Consider the following 18,750-nt stretch of genomic DNA (forward strand, 5'->3'; position numbering starts at 1 on the left):
AATCTTCACCTGCCTAGCAATGTAAACAAACAGTGTCACAAAAGGCTGGCAAGACAAGCCCAGAACAACCAGCATGCTCTACGATGTGTTGCCACGATGGCTAAATATTTGTCCAAGGCTTCTGTTTTCCCCCCTATAGTATTTATAGAGTGGAGTCCAGGATATATTACTAATTTATTCACAATGGGGACATTGGTTGATTGAAGCATTCTCTGGGACTATCTAGGTGAAAAGTTATTCCTAACTTATGCGAAAACAAGGGGTCACTAGAGGTTTCCTCCGTCTTTCATTAATATCAACATGTCTTCTGCATACCTTCAGGACTTCTTTTGCACCATGTTGAAAGACAGCCACTCATCCTCTGCCATCTCTAAGCGATTATAACTGAAAGCACTAAAAACAACATACACAACATTAAGTTGCTGCTAGGTAGGCTACTCTACTCACATTGTAATCGTGTGTTCCATTTGTACATGTTGATGGCTTGTGAAAACTCGTCGTGAAATGGGGGTCCTTTGACTTGTACAAGATGTCTCGGCAGACGAGTTTAGGGGGGCGTGCAGTTACGTAATTTTGCGACATGCTGTTTATCGGACAACTCACTATTCGTAAGATGAGCACATTGGACAAATGGATTGCACCATGAGTACAATGATGAGTAGCATGCTCCTTGTTTTAGTACATATTACATAAGATGCCCTTAGGGCTAGATGTACATTTATGGTAAGAGTTTGCGCTGTTTTACAACATGGATAGAAATTATTATGTAAGTACCATATCGTAATAAAACAAACACCTGGCTTGCTTCCGTTTTGGACTTAGCTTCGTTAGCATCTGCTGCTGTGTTTGACACACACTAAGAGTCAATTTAAAATGCACAGCTGATACGAACGAAGGCTGTCAGACGACACACATCTGTGTGCGTCTGTGTAGGCTAATATGAATTTCTCGAGTTGCCATCTGTCACAGAGGCATGAGGAAAATGCGTTCCGGGGGATATCGCTTGCGGCCTTTCAGCACTTGTTTGCATCGTGAAAGAGTTGAGAGGTGCTCGGGAGGGGGGGAAGGGGAGAGGTAGACTATAAGCGTGTGTAGGTGTGTGTGGGTGGGTATGTATGTGTGGTGGTGGCGGGGGGGGTAGTAGTCAGGGAGGCGGGCAGCTAGTCTGTGCAGCGATGAGAGGGAGGATTACAGTGTGTCGTGTGCTGAGTGACATCTCCACAGATTCTCATAATTGGCCTCCGTGAAAAAGTTTTTTGCCGTCACTTCAATCACAAGCCAGGTGACAGGAGTAAACAGACCTGTTGCGAAAGCCGTGCACATTAATTATTACACCAATTTTGATGTGTGGGTCGTATTATTTCCCTGACAGCTACATGTTAGTGTTTGCCTTTCCACTTTGTGAGACGTTTTCCTTTGCCAGAGGAAGCTTGTTCGCTTGACGATGTTCTGCAGTTTGCTCCACGCCGGCGATCCGTTCGTGCGACGGCTTTGGCAGCCGCGGCCCTGTGTTGGATAACAGGGCGTGTGCTGCCTGCCGCTTCTGCAAGTGTAAGAGCGCGGGCGCCGTGGCAACTGCGGAGAGAGAGACGTCAGAAGCCGAGCTTCGGGCCGCACCTTTCCCTGTAAACGCGTCTTCCCTATTGTTTGGGCCTCGCGCGCCGAATTCCAGCGAGGTTGAGGGGATTCCTTGCTGTGCAACGGGGCCATTATGTGAGCCTGGGACCTATTCAAAGGCTAATGACTAAACGCCAGTGCGCCGGTCCCAAGGGGGGGACTCCCTCGCATAGCTTTGAGCGAGAGCGAGAGTCTTTGTGCACAGGATCAAGGCCCGCTCAGTGCTTTGTTAACCTGAGCAGTGTCCAGGTAGGCTCACAGAAAAGAGCACAATTGCTCCTATTCTATGTACATGGGTGTGTTATAGCTCAAATGTTGCATAGAGAGACTGGTGCATTTTGTTTAAGCCTATTCTAAAAGAAAACACACACCGAATTCCCTTGTGTTACATGTCACATGCTTCATATGCTAACCTTCACCTGCTGAAGATTGCGGCTATGCTGCCATACCGGGAGCCCCCCCTACAAACAATACAGGCATATTTTTAGCGGTTCACCAATGGAAAAAAAAGACTGTTTAAGCAAAGGCCACAAAAAACTCTCTATATTCAAGACGGAAACATATGCATGTTTAGATGTCAAACACAACATCTATTTTTAGGTTCTGCTGTCAAGCCATTGACATTTGAACAATGCTGAGCTCACCGGGACCAGGTACCAGGAGTGATGCAGAGTCTATAAGACTCACCCTTACTTTTGCGCTTAAGCTACAAGTGCATCAGTAAGGCATGACGCGCTTTTTTTTATTCTTTTGATTGGCAGGCCTTTTCTATGATGTACCTTCAGGTAATCCTGCTTTAAATGACTGTGATTCATAAGACAAACATCTGTCAAGTGGGTCACCTCCCCTACATGAAAGCACTTTGCCCTTCCATGGAAATGTCACGCTAACAGCCCTGCAAAGGTTCAGGGAGGAATAATAGGAAATGAATAGTGGTGTTTTGGAGGGAAGAGACTGCTTAGCTGTGGACCGCAGTTACAGACACAAAGCTGAAAAGGTAACGGTGACTCATATTTGTCAGTGGCTTCCATCCAAAGTGACATGGACTTGCGATGGCATGGCAGGCTAGTCAATTGTCAGTCGGCTCCATCAAACATCCTTGACTGCAATGGATACCTTCTCTCGCATTCACAGTTTTAATGGAAGGAGATCCTGGTTGCGTGCCATGGACAAACCACTGTCTCGAACTCTTGACCTTGGGAGGTCTGCCTGCTAGCAGGGAGGCTAAGGCTTATGAACGCTATAAATATGCATGTGTACACTCCTGGTATTCAAGAGGTGTCCAAAGCTACCCACCCTTTCCAGAGATGAGGTCTAATAGCTGTTTGGTAGGGCTGGCATGAGGCTGTTGAGACATGCAGTAGCTGCATGGATGAGGTTTTAAGTGAAGCTTTGTATGACTTACTCAGAGCCTCACAGAGGATGGGCTATGCTGGATTTTTGGATAATTACTAAAGTTACTAAATATAGGGGCTCACACTGTATGCGTGTGTGGTGTGTGTGTGTGTGTGTGTGTGAGAGAGAGATATGACATCCCCATTTTAGATCTGTCCTCTCTTTATGAAGTTGTCTAGGTAGAGTATAGAGAGAGAGAGAAAAAAAAAACATTTCTGAGATTTTGGAAGGGACCAATGGTAAAAGTTGATTAAATGATGGAGGATGTGGAAGGCTGATAAAATCTGAATAACAAAAGATAAAACATAATGGTTGAGTGTAATTTGAACACACTCTGAAGATATGTAAACGAGCCAAACATATTGTATGATATTTTAATGAAGTGAATGGTTCTCAAGTTCCTTGTTGAGTAACCCATGAAGCATTTCAGTTGGGGAGCTGGCTAGCCTATTGTGTGGAGAATATGCGTCAGTGTTAATGTATCACTTCAGTAAATCTAATTAAATATGATATCAACACACATGACATCCGCTCCCATGACAGGACAAAATCCGCCTCAAGCATCCACTGACAATTGAGCTCAATTCTGACCATGTCCATAATGTTTTCCATGGAAACAACAGCGTCGGATGCCAATTATTGGTTTAAGTTACTGTTGATAGCCACACAGAACGCAAGCAATGCTCAATGTAATCGCTTCAGAGGTTTATCCGGGTTAAGTGTCGGTCAAATGGTACTTGTGGCAACTGTGGTACAATTTGTGTGTACACTGTAACAAAAGCATATCAAAAACAAAAGCAACTCCATGAATTGATTAGTTTAAACAAGTTTAATTGATAAAAGCTACAGTTATTTACCAGTCTTGGCACTTGGGTGAAACATTTCACAGAAATGAAGTACATCAAGAGTAACTGGCCAATGTGGTCCGGTACATGCATGTTTGACATGGATAAACTATCCACTCCCCTTAGGATAGTACTGTTTAAGATTTTCTAAAACAATATGTATAATTTCATGATTTAACATGACTACTACAAATAATTATGAATGAGGACAAGTCGGGAATGGTGACAAAATAATTAAGTTGAATTCGGGCAAAATAGATAAAATAATATAGAATAAATACAAAACTTAAATTGAATGTCTGAAATGACAAATACATCTCCTTTAGAGTTTCCTTCTGTGGCCGTCTCTTGTTGTTTTATTGTTTTTGTCTCCTTGGGAAACCGGCCAATTTTCGCAATATGACAGCATGGTCCCTGAGAAAGAGTCACTCAGAGTGTTTGGTTAAGACATCTGTGGCACTAGCTTTTTTTTTTATGTCTGATGAAATCAGCTCATTTCTTTTAAATGAACAAAACAAACAAAATCAGTCTCCTGATTTCAGCAGTGTCTTGAGAGCGAGAGTTGTTATTGAAAATGTCTGTCCAGTGAAAGACTGAGTGAGGAGTTGTTGTTCTTCGTTGTTCTTTTCCACTGGTAGCACAGAGTCTTTGGGAGGTCTGAGATGGCTTTTGTTCCAATGAAACAGCAGCAGGCGGGATTCTCACTGGCCCTCCAGCCAACTCTCTGTTACGGTCACCACACCACCACAGGTGTGTGTCGGGCAGGGTCAGCGGAACCCCTCGGCCATTTCCTCTCCGTTTCCACAGGGGACGTGTGCCAATCCCAGCAGTGTTGGCTCCACAATGGCATGCAGCGCAGCCCATCTTTCAGCTCTCTGGAGACCTCACAGAATGCCCGCTCCTGAAACGCCCGCTTTTTTGCTTCCCCGGTGCGTATTCCAACACAAGCAAGAGGAAGCTGGCACATCCTGGCTTCCTCACTGGCGGGTAGACCTCCAGGGGAGCCTCCACCCCCCTTGCTACCGTGGTGCAGAGGTGAACAGTAGTGGCTCTCAGGTGTTTCTTTAGGAAGCGGCGTTCCTGGTCAGCCAGGCTTTTTGACGATGGTGTTGCCTGTTCCTCCACTTCTCCAGCAGCAGACGGGCATTCCTGGTGCCCCTCTGGGCAGCCTCGTCCACTTCGTTCCTCCTCCTTTGCTCTCTACTGGTGTAAAAAAAGGACAAACAAAGATTTAGGAATGCTGCATGGAGCTAAAATCACACAACATCTCCATCAACATTTGTCATCAGAACCACTTGGCGAATGCCCTGTTATTTGTGGCGCAAGGTCATTAACATGCCAACCTGTCTCCACTGTATTTGCTAGAAAATGCAAAGCACGCTGTACGGATAAGTTTCCATTGTAATGAGTTCTCCACAAACGAGCATACAGAGGCGCCTAAGATTTGGGATGTACGGCTCAAATGTCCCCCATTCCAACATGATGGTACACGTGTTCCTATCCTGCGCTGCTCAGACATTGCTCCAAGAATGACGGGAACGAAATTCGTTCGCTGGGTGGGAAATTCCTTCGTGGCATTCTCTTTCAAAGTCGCCAGCAGAGAGAACAGAGTGTATGGATTTATTCTAGTGGATTGCTTTAATCTGTCAGATTTCCTTCTAATTATGCCATAAACCACGCGAAACAGTCCGTCCTTCTCGACATGATTGTGCAATGATGCGGGGTGCACCGAGAAATTATGCTCTTTGGAAGATACATCTCTCAGATGACATCTATTTCGCATGAGGTTATAATTACTGCGTCCAATTATTCCCCAAACAGACCTCTGGTATTCACTTATTCAGTCTGAGGTTTTTCTTACCGTTTAATCCTCCTCGTTTTGGCAGTCTGCTCGTGTTTGCATTGCTTCTTGACACAGCCATCGCCGTCGGCGGCGTGGATCACCTTGACAGAAGCAGTCTGATACCTGAGAACGAAAGAACACGCGTTATGAAAATAACTGTAGCACAAAATGAGTTTCGATTCAAAGCTCTAAAAGTTAAGAAAACGGGGACACGGTAGCCTATTATGTGTGCGCCTTACAGCGAAACAAATCCTTGTGCGTAAAACAGACACGCACAAGGCTGTGGGCACAGCACACAACACACGAGCAAAAGGCTTTTGGAAATAGCTAATGGCTAGTCTGTTTCATAATATACCTGTTTTGTGTTGTATCGCAGAAAGTCATGCATGCGGAGTCCTTCTCGTTTTTACACTTGCAGCGGTTTTTTTGCGCTGAATCTGAGAAGTCCCGTAATGAGCGCTTCTTCCTCGGGACGTTGCCCAGTCCATAGGAAACGGTGCGCCTGTGAAGTGAAGAGAAGTGAACTTTAGCTACTTGCGTACTGAGCACATTAAAGCGACCATCTACATTCAGTGAAGTGACCCACATAGTCTTTGAAATTGTGAGCTTACTCTGGAGTGTTGACCCAGATGATATCAAGGTGACAGAAATAGACGCACTCCTTGTCGAGGAAAGTTGCGCAAGAGCAGCGCTTCGATCTGATGTGGCGCGCAGGGCTTGATGTACCAGCTACCGTCACCCCTCCGATGGACAACGATGCAGCTGAAAACAGAAATAATTCAAAAACAAGGGTCATGCAAAAGTTTTAACACACATTTCTACTATAAGGTTTCCAACGACCATATAATCCTAAGAGAAAAGGGCTGTGTTCAGTCCAATTAAACCTAGTTTTCATCAACACAGTTTTACTACAACTCATGCTGTCTTAGATTTTATCAAATCAATTCTAATCAATCAAACACACAAACTGAGGATAAAGTATATCATCCTAAAGCACCACTGCGCTGAAGATGAAATATAACAAATGAAGAGTAGTTGCAGAGGTGAATCAAAGTCATTCTCCAACTCACCTGTATGAAAAATCACCAACACCAGAATAAGGATGACGGTGAAAATCATTCTTAATTCCATCCTGAATCTAGTTTTGCAGCACGATTAAAACACGCGAATAACTGTGTCAAACTGGTTAATAAATACTGGTCGGCAGAATATTCCACGGTCAGAATATAGAGTCTTCTTTCTGTAACTAAAAAAACTCCCACTCCAACTCTAATGCTCTGACCGCAACTCTACACATGTCACTACAAGATCCTTTATATACCGCTGCAAACCAACTCCCCCTTCTCGCCCTGCCGTCGCGTGTAAACAGCTTTGTCCTCTGGCCCTCTTGCAGACAATGCTGTTTGTTAATAGTCACCGACAAGCAACATGCAGACTAAGATAAGAAATTCCGAGATTTTGAAGGGATGGAGACGCCGGGTGGCCGCGCGAGCCAAGTTCTGGCGAATGTTTTTTTTTTTTTTTTCCCCAGCGTTTGCGTGAAACTGCCACCAGAGGGCAATCTAGTAATAGTCAAAGACAACAGTTGTTAGAGTTGCTACTTTGCACAGCAGATGCTGTCCCATGCTGTCTGAGTAAAGTTTACAATTTAGGCAAATGCAGAAGATATATGTTACTCCACACAAATTATTTACATATCGTCTACACATAATAACCCAATGTTTTCCCATGTTGACTGTTTGATATGTATTCAATTTATGATAGGCTACAACATTGTAGAATTTCTCCTATCATATCTCATCAGGTCCTGTAAGTGTGTAGCCTACGGCCTTCGTGAAAGTCCGGGTAAAGAGTAATTTACAGTAGGGCATGAGCGTTTATTAAAAGTGCATCACAGACAGGCTACCCTGCATGCCTTTTCTGTAAATGTGTCTGTAAGTTGGCTATAATGGTTATTTTTTCAGAAGCCTGCTCTTTTAGGGGAACACCCTCCCCCCCCCCCCCCCCCCTTTTTTTTTTTTTTTTTTACTAAGACGTTTAATAAAACCCAGAACCAATACTTTTAAGCTAAACACCACCACAATGCTGATTTATACAGTATGCCAGAATACAAGAATAATGAAGTAAGTTAAGCCTACCCAACCCACTTTTTATGCACATTCAAGATGAGTTTCTCAAACGACATAGAAATAACCAGTCCAAATGCTAGAACGTTTATCTTACTCAATCATAGCGTCCTGAAAACACGTATTAATGGAATCACATGTTTTGATTAGGCCTATTCCTGTTAGTGTCTGTTAACTTTGGAAGTCATATAAGACAAACCAGCAATTTACAGTCACAGGCTTATATGAGAGACGCATTAAGGCAATTATTCAAGAATGTATAACTTATGAGGTTGCAGGCCTCTCCGGTTTTCTTTATAACCTCGGTGATGCCTTTTAAAGTGGCCAAAAATTGCAGCCTCAAGACCATTTAGCACTAAGCCCCGTATCCTCTCAAAGCTTCTCCTAATGGTAGGCCTACAGTTTAGAACCTCCATTATTATCGATGTAAAGCGTATGTAAAGAGTTGGACCACTCACATGTGCTAATGACGGAAAACGAATGTGTCGCAGTCCAAGAGGCTGCAGTGGAAAATGCTTTAGAGAAACACCCAGTTGACTACAGCTCTCTCACCGGCTTGATCAAAGCATGGCGTTAGAGTTTCCATTGGACGCAGTGCAATTACCCTCACTCACTAATAATGGCACGTCTAGAGTTTTCCCAGACTGTAGCCTACACTCATTGGATAATAGCCTACAGTGGCAGTGTTGTCGATGACTGAGATCTCACCAAAAGGCCTTGTTTCGTAACGTTCCAGTAATAACATTCAGTACTCGATGGGCTATCACCTCGGTAGAGGAAAATAACCAGCCATACCAAACCTCTCAAGTCTTCGTGCCCACTCTTTCTCGGAAACTGTGGGCACGGTTACCAGGCAACATCCTCCCCACCCACCTGCAGCGTCTGCTGCTGTACTCCGTTGCACATGCTTCGCTTGCCATCCGCTAGATGTCACTATTGTCATGTCGCACTCCGGCAGGCGCTCGTTACTTTGACGTGCAGCCTGTGCACTGTGCAGGCAGAATGAATGACTCACCCTCCTTCCTTCTCTAACCCCCGGTCGTATTAACACTAGAAGCGCCAAGCACCGGTCATTTGACCGCTGACGCGTATTACTAGAAGCGCCGTTTAGGTTTGACCTAGATATACCTAGAATGGCCGGGCTGCGGTCATTTGACCGCAGTGATTACAAAAAAAAATAAATCTTTTCACTCGATTCAATTCCAGGACCCTACGTTCACGACTTTTCCTAAATATGCGTGTTTTGTCACCCAGAATTTTTACATGACCAAAAGCACACCGGTACAAGCTAGTTTAGAGCTATTTTGCGCTCACTTATGTGACAACACTATGTTGTCTCGCGTTCGGCCATGTTTGTCCAGGCTGCTATTCTCTTTTCTCACAGCAGATGTCGCAAGGGTTTCCTGTCAGTCGGGCATGAGAATAATATTTTACCATAAAACATATAGTTTATATATGTGCAATATGTATTATATATGTGATTTATTTTAGTAACTATTTTTCATTTACATGGCATAGTATATGGAGGCGATTTACAGTGGTAAAATGCGAGTTTGTTTTGAAAACGTTGTTCTGCGACGTTGTTCTATTAGGCAGGCCTACGTGTGTAAAAAATATTTTCAGCTGAAATTCGTCGAAGCCTATTTATGTACGTAGGGCGCGTATGCCTACGTATACATTCATAGTTGTATCTTATCTTCTATTTGTAGGCTATCTTTTAAAGCTCAGACTAATAAGCATTTTCTTACATAGCCTATTTGCTGGACAAAGAAATATATTTCCAAAGTAATGCGGTGCAGTCATTCACTGGCGCAACGTTAAATCTCTCGACTACAACGCAGGAGACCTGGGTTCGCAGCTTGGCACGAGCGAAAAAATGTAGCTTATACAGACTGAATTCGCAGACTGTTTTTCAACGTCGACGAACAATTATTTTTTGTTAATGGTTTTTCATAACAAACTATCTGAAATAAACGGATGAATCACAATATGAGATTAAGACGCCATCTGACAAACTTTGACTAAGCCAGTTAGACTTTTTGCATCTAAAAATAATATCATAGAGACACGCGAAAAATAAACGAGCCTAGAAATTAGGCTAGCCTACATGAGATTTTCCCACTGGACACACCACATCAGTATTGTGCTCGTTGCTACGATATACAGATCTCACATTGAGTTGACATGGGGGGAAAGAAGCAAGTAATGTAGCCTAATCTTGATCTCGCCTTACATACTTTCCTAATTCCTACGTAGGGCTAGTCAGACCTTTGTTAAATCTCCAGGGCCAGGTTGCACAAACACCAAAACCAAAGATTGATGATATGAACCAAATATTCTGGAACAGACGGATTTACAACATTGAACGCGATAGGTTATTAGGCTACTTACGAAAAAGTACAATAGGAATCTTATAGTATTTTGGGACTAAATATTGTAGGAATCTTATAGGAATCTTATAGGAATACTATAGTAAATTGGGACATACTACAGAAGTACTACAAGATTGCTATAGAAATACTATAGCGGCTAGAGGATATTATAGAGGTATTACAGAACAAAACAGAAGTCCGTGATGCGACTTCCACCGTTTCCTTTCCTGTTCACAACGCATGCAGTCTACATTGAAGTGAAACGTGCAGAACGTTGTCCAAAACAATACAATAACATTGTGTGTTGAGATCTAGTACAATATAGACATCTGTAGACATGAAGTGGCAACTAAAGCCATGATCAGTCATGAAAACGTTGGCGGCTGCAGCCTCATTTAGGTTTTGGCTGGGCCAGCTAGCCAGCCAACTACTTCATCAGCCAGCCGTTATTCTCAAAGCAAATGGCTTCGGGGTCTATACATAACACACTATCCATTGCAACATAGCCTATTTGAAACAATTCCCCCTCCCCCATACATTCGTCTAGGCTAGGCTACTACAGACATCACCGCGCATCGAGGACAATTAACTGCCTCCCCACCCCCACCGCCTCTCTCTGTGCATAGGCTAGGCTGTAGGCATGGCTATTTAGGCAACTCGTGGAAGAATGCGCAATCATGTTTCATCGCATATGCGCGTTTCAGAATGTTCGAATTCGCCAGCGTGCGTGTAGTTGTGTGAATAGAAAAAACAGAACATAGCCTATATTTATTGATGCTTTGCTTAAAATAACTTCCGCCATGAACATGTCGGGAATCGAACCAGCAATCCTTTGAATGTGAGGCCGAAGCTCTATCCAGTGCGCCACAGTCCTCCTCTGTAGTAAAGCTAAAATGTGTAGCTCAATGCTGGATCTCGAATTCACGTAGACGTTAGCTTAAATTGTAGAAACAATAAGCCCATAGCCTTTTTTCAGCAGACATCGCAAACATATCATACACATTCACAAAACGGAGAATATCTTTCTGCTCAGCATAGCGCTCTATCTCCCTCCCTCCGATGTAGCTAGACCCTATAAGATGCTTCTCCCTAAATGAATAAAAAATGTTTTAGAAAGTAGCCACGGTAGCCTGTAAAATACGGCCTGAAATCCTGGCTACTGTGTAATTGAAACCAGACTGTTCATTGTCGGCAGACTGTTCATTTTCGGCGGCGCAAACAGATAGGCTACCTATTAAATGAATAGAAGTGAATTTGGGGAGTGAATTGACTTTTACCCATTCACTTTTAGAGCATTTTAGTTGAAAGTCAAGTTTGCTTAAGGTTTGTTCAAGAACTCTTCCAGAGTTTTTACCTCAAACAACACAAATCAACACAACTAAATGAACAAATAACTCGAACGTGCTGTATGTCATAATGAAACAACCACAGACTATCAACAACACGGTCTGACACGAATGATACTAGTGCAAACTGAATTTATGACCAAACGATTTGATTCGTGCACGAAGCGCCATCTAGCGATCATTTTGTGTAAGTAACAGCCTCCCAGTCTAAGGACTCAGCGGTCTTTTGACCGCCTCGCCGCGCTTTAAGTAGTTCACAACAGCACGGCGCTTCTAGTAGGTCGTCAAAGCGGTCAAATGACCGGGGCGCGGCGCTTCTAGGTATAAGTGGGTCAGAACGGCGCGGCGCTTCTAGTGTTAATAAGGACTCCACCCTCTCTGGAGAAGCCTGAAATCTCAGTCAATGAAAGCTCTCTCTCCCTCTCTCTCTCTCTCTCTCTGCATGCGGCTGTGTGGTGACGTGGTTAAGCTACCTCCGAGGGCCCTCATTACTGATGGAAATTGCAGTGCTTCTCAAGCCTGGCCAAGTGCTCTGCAGGTGCAGCAAAGCACCACAATCGGGCTGATTAAGACAAACGTCCTCGTGGACCTTGTGTCAAGTGTTTTCGTTCGGCTAAACAAAAAGACATCGGAGGCAATACGAACGTTTGTAAACAAAGTTTTTTTACTGATACATTTGATGGTATAGATATAGCAATGTAAAGCCACAATTGTACACATACCTATGGACTTATGGATCATTGTGATGGGCACTAGATGGAATATAATAAATAGCTGAACACAACATCTGTACACAAAAACATTGCCCAAAGCCATAGAAATGCTTAATATATTGGTACGGACATGTATTTCCCATTAATTTACACGTGACATAAAACATTTCAAAATAAAATTTCCCTCCGATTTTTCTTTAGACTCCAAATGCATCTACTAAACACAAGCAACTACTGAGTCATAAGGTATTATGTACAGGTTCCTAAACAAGAAACTCCAAAAAGGCACAATTGTCTATACAACATGTACAAAAAGAAGGAAAAAACTGTTCAGAACTGACATAAAAGTAAAAATAAAATGATTGGTCATCATCATTTATGATTGCACATAGAATATCAATGTCAGAAAATGTGCTTTTTAGAGGTGGCCTGTACAGATCCAGACCCCTGAAGTGTTTTCAGTTTTACAAAGTGGCAAGTATTACAAACAAAGAAATAGAGAGAAACAGAGAGAGAGAGAAAGAGAGAGAGAGAGAGAGAGCAGGAGATTCAAGAGAGACAAATAGAAAGAAGAGAAGAACATTTCGTTTCAGACATTCAGGTGGCGATGACTAGCCGGTCCTCGTCATCGCTGGAGGCTTCGCTGCCGTCATCCGCCAGGGCTGGCGGTCTGGGACTAGTGTGCTTGTGCAGGGGCCTGGCCTCGCTAGCGCCCCCTGTGGTGGCGGCGGCGGAGGAGGAGTCAGTCGGCGGCGTTTGCGAGGCGCCGTCCAGAGAGGCGGGGGACGAGCGGGCCTGGTGCGGCGGAGACCTGCCCTTCCTCTCCGACGACGGCCGGCCGGCGTCCCCTCCGTACCCGGGCCCCGAGCTGGACCGGCAGGGCGGGGCGCCTCTCGGCGAGTGCATCGTCACGACGACGGGCGGCATCGGGGCCGCGGATGCCGCCGCCACCGAAGGGCTGGCCGACAGAGTCAGAACGGGCGCGTTAGAGTCGGCGCCGGCGCAAACAGACGGGCTCGTGGACGGACCTGGCCTCGGTCCGGCGGCGGAGGCCTCCGCGCTTGAGGCCAGCCTGTCGGGAGAAACGGCGGGCAGCGGGCTCAGGGTGGACAGGGGGCTGAGGGAGGGGATGAGGGCCGGCAGGGCGATGTTGAGGATCTGCAGGCCCGGGATGTGCGTCTGGGGCGCCGACTGCACCCCGGGGTTGGCGGCCAGGACCTGCACGCCCAGTGTGGCGTTGAGCGTTGCCAGGTTCTGCTGCTGGAGCAGCTGGGTCGGCGCCAGGCCCGAGTTGGCCAGGCCCATCACGCCCAGCGCCTCCAGCCCCACGGAATGCAGCGCTGACTGGGACGCTCCGAGGGTCTGGATGCCCGCCATCTGGCCCAGCGGGAAGCAGGGCAGCATGTTCCCCAAGTTCCCCAAGTTCCCCAAGTTCCCCACGTTCCCCATGCTCTCCTGGACCAGCATGGAGGGCTGGGCGCCGGGAGAACCGCCGGGCCTCGGCGGACTGGCGCCGGGTCCCGAGCCGGGGCCTCCTCCCGGCAGCGGGCTGGTGTTGCGGTGGATGACGCTCACCGCCGGGATGGTGAGCTGCACCTGGCCGGCCTGGATGGGCACGAAGGTGGAGTAGGCGGCCAGGCCGGCGGGCACCAGCTGGATGCCGCCCACGGGCACCATGCTGTACGGCGAGCGCGAGGGCTGCTGCGAGTGCAGCGGCAGGTGGCTGAAGAGGTGCGTGTGCGCCCCCGACTCCCCCATCAGGTGCATGGGGCCCGACGGCGGGAAGTGGAGGTGACCCTGCGGGGCGAAGGAGGATGTCTGAGTGCCGCGGTCCACGGGCACGCCGGACTCGCTCGAGGACATGGCGGGGGGACAGGCACTGCCATCCTGTTCAAAAGAAGGACAACGAGATTCAGCATTAGTGTCAAACTGGCAAAGAATAGATTTGATTTTTTTTTGTTTTTGGATTTGATTCATTTATTCATTTTGATAATTTATACTTTATATACTTTCAAAATCAACTTCAGTGACGACATTATTACTTTAAAAGTGTAAAAACAATTAATCATAAAGGACGTTTTTAAAGGAGCATAAAGCAGAAAGAAAACTGCATTAGAGGAGTTCAGAGCTGCTACCAAACTCTTGCAAACTCATGAAAAAGGTTGTTTATTGCTGAGGTGCCCATTCCTGCCCCGGGAGACCTCACATCTTACAGTATTTAGTTGCAATGCTAATCTCAGACATGTGGCTTGAATCTCTACTCAGCCCTGCAGGACAGGGGATTAGCTGAATCAATTTCCCACTCATGTTTACCAACACATTTCCAAAACACTTCCACAATACAAGCACTTTTCCAGAACTTCTGACCAAATTTCCATGACTAAGCTTTTGTGTTCTTATAAACTGTTCGCCCGACCACAGCGACTTTACAAGTTATAAACAAAATTATTGACAGAAGGTCTATTAACATACAGTAATACAATAATTAACAACATGCCTCAAACTATGTCTTTTTGTTTTGGTCAATTTGTCTATGTCTGGGAAACCAAGATTATATCATCATAATTTCAGTTCAATTGATCTTTCTTTTTTGATTTCTACAGCTATGATAACTCTAATAATAAAAAAGACAAAATAAATAACACAAAAGACAAGAGAATATTATAGAATATTATATGTTATATTATATTATTATAATATATCAAATCTGATTTAGCCCTACAGTAACTCTGGACACCTCGGTTTTGTAGCTTGTTTCTATTGAAATCCATTCACCTTTTCAGTGCATTTCACAGGAGCTTGGCTGAAGCCCCTGGCATGCGGGACTCAAAGCTCGGGTACGGACACGAACAAGGGTACGGGTACTGACACAGACACGGGCACACATGCAGCAGAGGAGTGGCGTGCGACGACGACGGGCAGACAAACAGAGACCGGGAAGACGTGGACGAGGGTCTCACCTGGCCGAGCTTGGCGCAGCCCTTGCCCGGCGCTGGGGGACTAGGGGGCACATCGAAGTCGGGGTAGTCGATGGACATCTGCCTGCACGGCGACACGGGGCTCATCATTTGAACGGACTCGGCGTCCGAGCCGTGGGGGTCGTACGAGGAGGAGGAGGAGAAGGACGGGGCGATGACGGAGGTGGTGGTGGCGGTGGCATAGGTGGTGCGGGTGGCGAGGGGATAGTGGGTGAAGGAGCTGGCGGTGGTGGGGCTTAGGATCATGGCCGAGATGGTCATCTGTTTGGTGGGAGACACGGGGCTCAGCATGGCCACCGAGTCGGAGTCACAGGGGTCAGCGGCGGGGGTCTGGGGCAGGATTTGGGTGTGAGGAAGGGCAGAAGCGTGGGCGTGTGGGAGCTGGGATGAGGGTGGAGGAGGCGGTGGCGGCGGCGGTGGTGGCGTCGGCGTCAGCTGGTACGAGCTGATGGACATCTGCGCCAGCAGCGAGCTGGGCGCCACGTCGTGCTGCGCACCGCCGAAGTGCTGGGGGCTGGCCGACACCGAGGGCGTGGCCGAGAGACCCGACTCCGCCTGGCTGTCCTCCTCGTCCTCCTCCTCGCCGTCGTTGTCCTCGTCCTCGGGACCGTCCGAGTCGTCGCCGTCCGAGTCGGGCCGGTCGGCGCTGCTTCCTCTCCCTCGGTCTCCTGATGGGGAAAAAATCAGAGTCTCAGAGTTAGCGTCATGTACTGCATGGACACAGTACTATATCATCCATTTACAGTTTATTTAATTGGAAATGATACAATAAACACAGACAATCTGAGAACAGCTATCCCATATTATACCGTAGGTTTTATTCTTTAGCTAATGCTAATGATCCACTGAGTTTAGGTGTGCCTGTGATTTATGGGAATTGCTACTGGAACACCACAATTTCCCCTCAGGGATCAATAAAGTACTCTACCCATTTATCTCGCTCTATCCATTTATCTCTCTCTCTCTCTCTCTCTCGCTCTCTCTCACTCTCTGTCTGTCTATGTATCTCTCTATCTACCAATCTATCAGATTGCAGCAACACGTGGGAGAAATCAAGACCAGGACGTGTACATCTGCCCCACAGGTTTTCACCACAGTAGTGATTACATTTCTTGCACTGGAACCTTCCAGGGAATCAGAGTAGCCCCGAAACTTGCACTTTCTCAATCAGAACTTTTTCCACTTTTGAAAGTGACATGGGAGATTACAGCAGTCCCTCGCAGGACAGGGAAATCAATCACTTTTGGCAACCTGTTCACTGCAGGTTATTAGTGAACTCGAGACACTTGGTAGGGGTACGATGGTTGATAATAGCGCAAATGGTCTCGGACCATTATGAAAATAAATCATCCATGCTATTTGACACCTGCAGGATATGTCTAATACCCCAATAGGCTGCTGTGGCCTACTAACTCATATTGTAGTGGTTCAAAGGAATGACATGCCATAATTACAGCTATGAATCACAACAGCAGGCGATCCTACTGTGTTTACAAGGATATGCACGTGAGAGAGAGAGAGAGAGAGAAAGATAAAGAGAGAGAGAGCAATGAGAGAGAAAACAAATATTCTTTGAGCAAGTGGGACCATAGTCTGCTTTCAGACTCTCTTGCTCCCTTTCTTTTTTTTTTGTCTAAAATTAGATGCTGCAATTTCCTCCCTGTAAATGCTGTGCCTGCCACCCACATGCTCTTGGAGTTAACAAGCGAAGAGGCTGCATTTAGAATTAGTAATTAGGCTGTGGCACAGCTATTGATCGGCACGGCTGCTGCAAGCCAGCGGAGTACCATCCACATCCAATGCTAGCGGTTGTTGTTATTATTAGCCAAGTCACTGAAGGAATCGGTGGCGTTGACGCTAAGGGAGTAAGGTGGGGTGGGGATCCATAGATAATTTGTGTTTACAGAGACCCATTCTTTAAACTAGCTCAACAACGACTAATCAGGTTCAGTCATGCTCATAAGGTTTTTTTCTGTTACCGTATAATTTAAAAAGTTTAAAGGGCCCTAGTTAGAAACTACAGCGTGTGTACCTAATTGTTCAAGAATGAACATGCTATAAATATTAATCATTACGGAAACAAATATTATTTGACATACTGTATGTAAAATACTGCTAATCCCCTATTTGATTAATACAATTATATATACAGAAATAGACATTGATGTATAGATGTACGGATGTAATAGTAATCCAAATTAATGTTAGTTATACCAATGCTTGGTCAAATTTCCTATTGTGATGCGCTATTTGGAACGTGCATTATTTTTCGATAATACGCACGGCTATGAAGAAGTTCCTTTTTGGGGGCTTATCACACTTGAATATTACTTTGCCAATGTGAATGTAACGGTAAAAACAACAATGATGTATCTAAGACAGCGGCAATATAAACGAAAGTGATAGTAGCAGTTGTATAAGCGGGATAATCAACTCCGCGTCATGCGTTTTATAGGAAAATAATGCACTTATCGAAGTGTAAAGGCCTTATTACCACTTCAAACGTGCATTATTTTCCTATAAAACGTACGGCGTGTCGTTGATTATCCCTTACATATTCTGTGTGAGATATTCTCCTATCTTAACCAAACATCTCCCCCAATTATGTTCTTGCGAGTGTAGTCACCATATGTACACGCTCTCAGATCACTCACTGTATCTTTGATTGGTGGCATTTCAAATTGAGTTACTCATCGGTGGTCATGGTTATAAACCCACTCATTGCCCACTCATTTTTCAGCGCTCTGCACTTCCAACTTTCATTCACTGCAAATTACCTGAATCCTCCGCATCCTGGTCTTCGATCAAACCCACAGATACTCCCATCTCCAGGCATTTCTTACTGTGGGCTTTAGACTTCATGTGTTTGGTCAGATTTCCTGTGAAAAGAAAGACAGAAAGAGAAAGAGAAACAGAGAGAATAAAGTATAGAAACAGAGAGAGAGAGAGAGAGAGAGAGAGAGAGAGAGAGAGAGAGAGAGAGGCGAGTAAAATAGAGAATAACAGGAGAATAAGAGAAAAGCGTGAAAGAGAAAGAGAGAGATGGAGAGAGAGGACATTCATAGGGTTAGCCAGGTGGGATGTGCTCAGAGAAGCAGAGGGGCAGCTTATATAAAGGGCAGTCCGTCTGCAGGTCCGCAGCTGAATGTGCTACTGCTGGGTGAGTAACTGATAAAGAAGTTCTTAAAGGAACGTGGGCTGTGCTGGGTGCAGTGCTGTGCTGTGCAGCTGACACCGTGTGCTGTTCCACAGCTCCCCACCACAGCGAGGGAAGGCAAGTTTGACTGCGGTGAATCATCCTGGCCTTTTTAGAGAGGAAGAAATGGTGCTCAAAAAAAAAAAAAAAAAACTGTGGGCATTCAGGTTAAAAAAAGAGATGAGGATGGCGCAGAGGAAGGAAGGATTTAATGTGTAATTGCAGCGAATTCTGAATTAAATAATGGTGATCGGTGATATCGCAAAAACAAATAATTCAAAGCCTCTCTTATTTTTCATTGAAATTAAACCTGCTCTCA

The 18,750-nt window shown here is 45.5% G+C and overlaps 2 protein-coding genes across 4 annotated transcripts in view; both read right to left on the minus strand.

Moving 5' to 3' along the window:
• Positions 1 to 3,828: 3,828 nt before the first annotated feature.
• On the minus strand, positions 3,829 to 6,974 carry edn1 (endothelin 1). Of its 2 annotated transcripts, none has more exons than XM_062529428.1 (5): positions 6,771 to 6,974; positions 6,312 to 6,462; positions 6,056 to 6,202; positions 5,719 to 5,823; positions 3,829 to 5,057 (listed from the first exon to the last, which is right to left on the minus strand). In XM_062529428.1, exons 1-5 carry the CDS (start codon positions 6,829 to 6,831, stop codon positions 4,922 to 4,924), a joined length of 600 nt encoding a protein of 199 aa, XP_062385412.1. In that variant the 5' UTR covers positions 6,832 to 6,974; the 3' UTR covers positions 3,829 to 4,921. The 2 variants fall into 2 exon arrangements, with proteins under 2 accessions (XP_062385412.1, XP_062385411.1); XM_062529427.1 differs by having other exon boundaries at positions 3,829 to 5,060.
• Positions 6,975 to 12,186: 5,212 nt separating this feature from the next.
• The window catches only part of hivep1 (HIVEP zinc finger 1), a 60,484-nt gene continuing 53,920 nt past the window's right edge, over positions 12,187 to 18,750 (minus strand). For both annotated transcript variants that reach the window (XM_062528914.1, XM_062528915.1), the window contains exons 7-9: positions 18,013 to 18,114; positions 15,218 to 15,903; positions 12,187 to 14,144 (exon numbers count right to left, since the gene is read on the minus strand). In XM_062528914.1, coding sequence (XP_062384898.1) covers positions 12,855 to 14,144; positions 15,218 to 15,903; positions 18,013 to 18,114 — 2,078 coding nt within the window. In that variant the 3' untranslated portion in view covers positions 12,187 to 12,854. The remainder of the gene's footprint in view (positions 14,145 to 15,217; positions 15,904 to 18,012; positions 18,115 to 18,750) is intronic.

Source organism: Sardina pilchardus, chromosome 24 (genome assembly GCF_963854185.1).
Source record: "Sardina pilchardus chromosome 24, fSarPil1.1, whole genome shotgun sequence".
NCBI classification, from domain to species: domain Eukaryota; kingdom Metazoa; phylum Chordata; class Actinopteri; order Clupeiformes; family Clupeidae; genus Sardina; species Sardina pilchardus.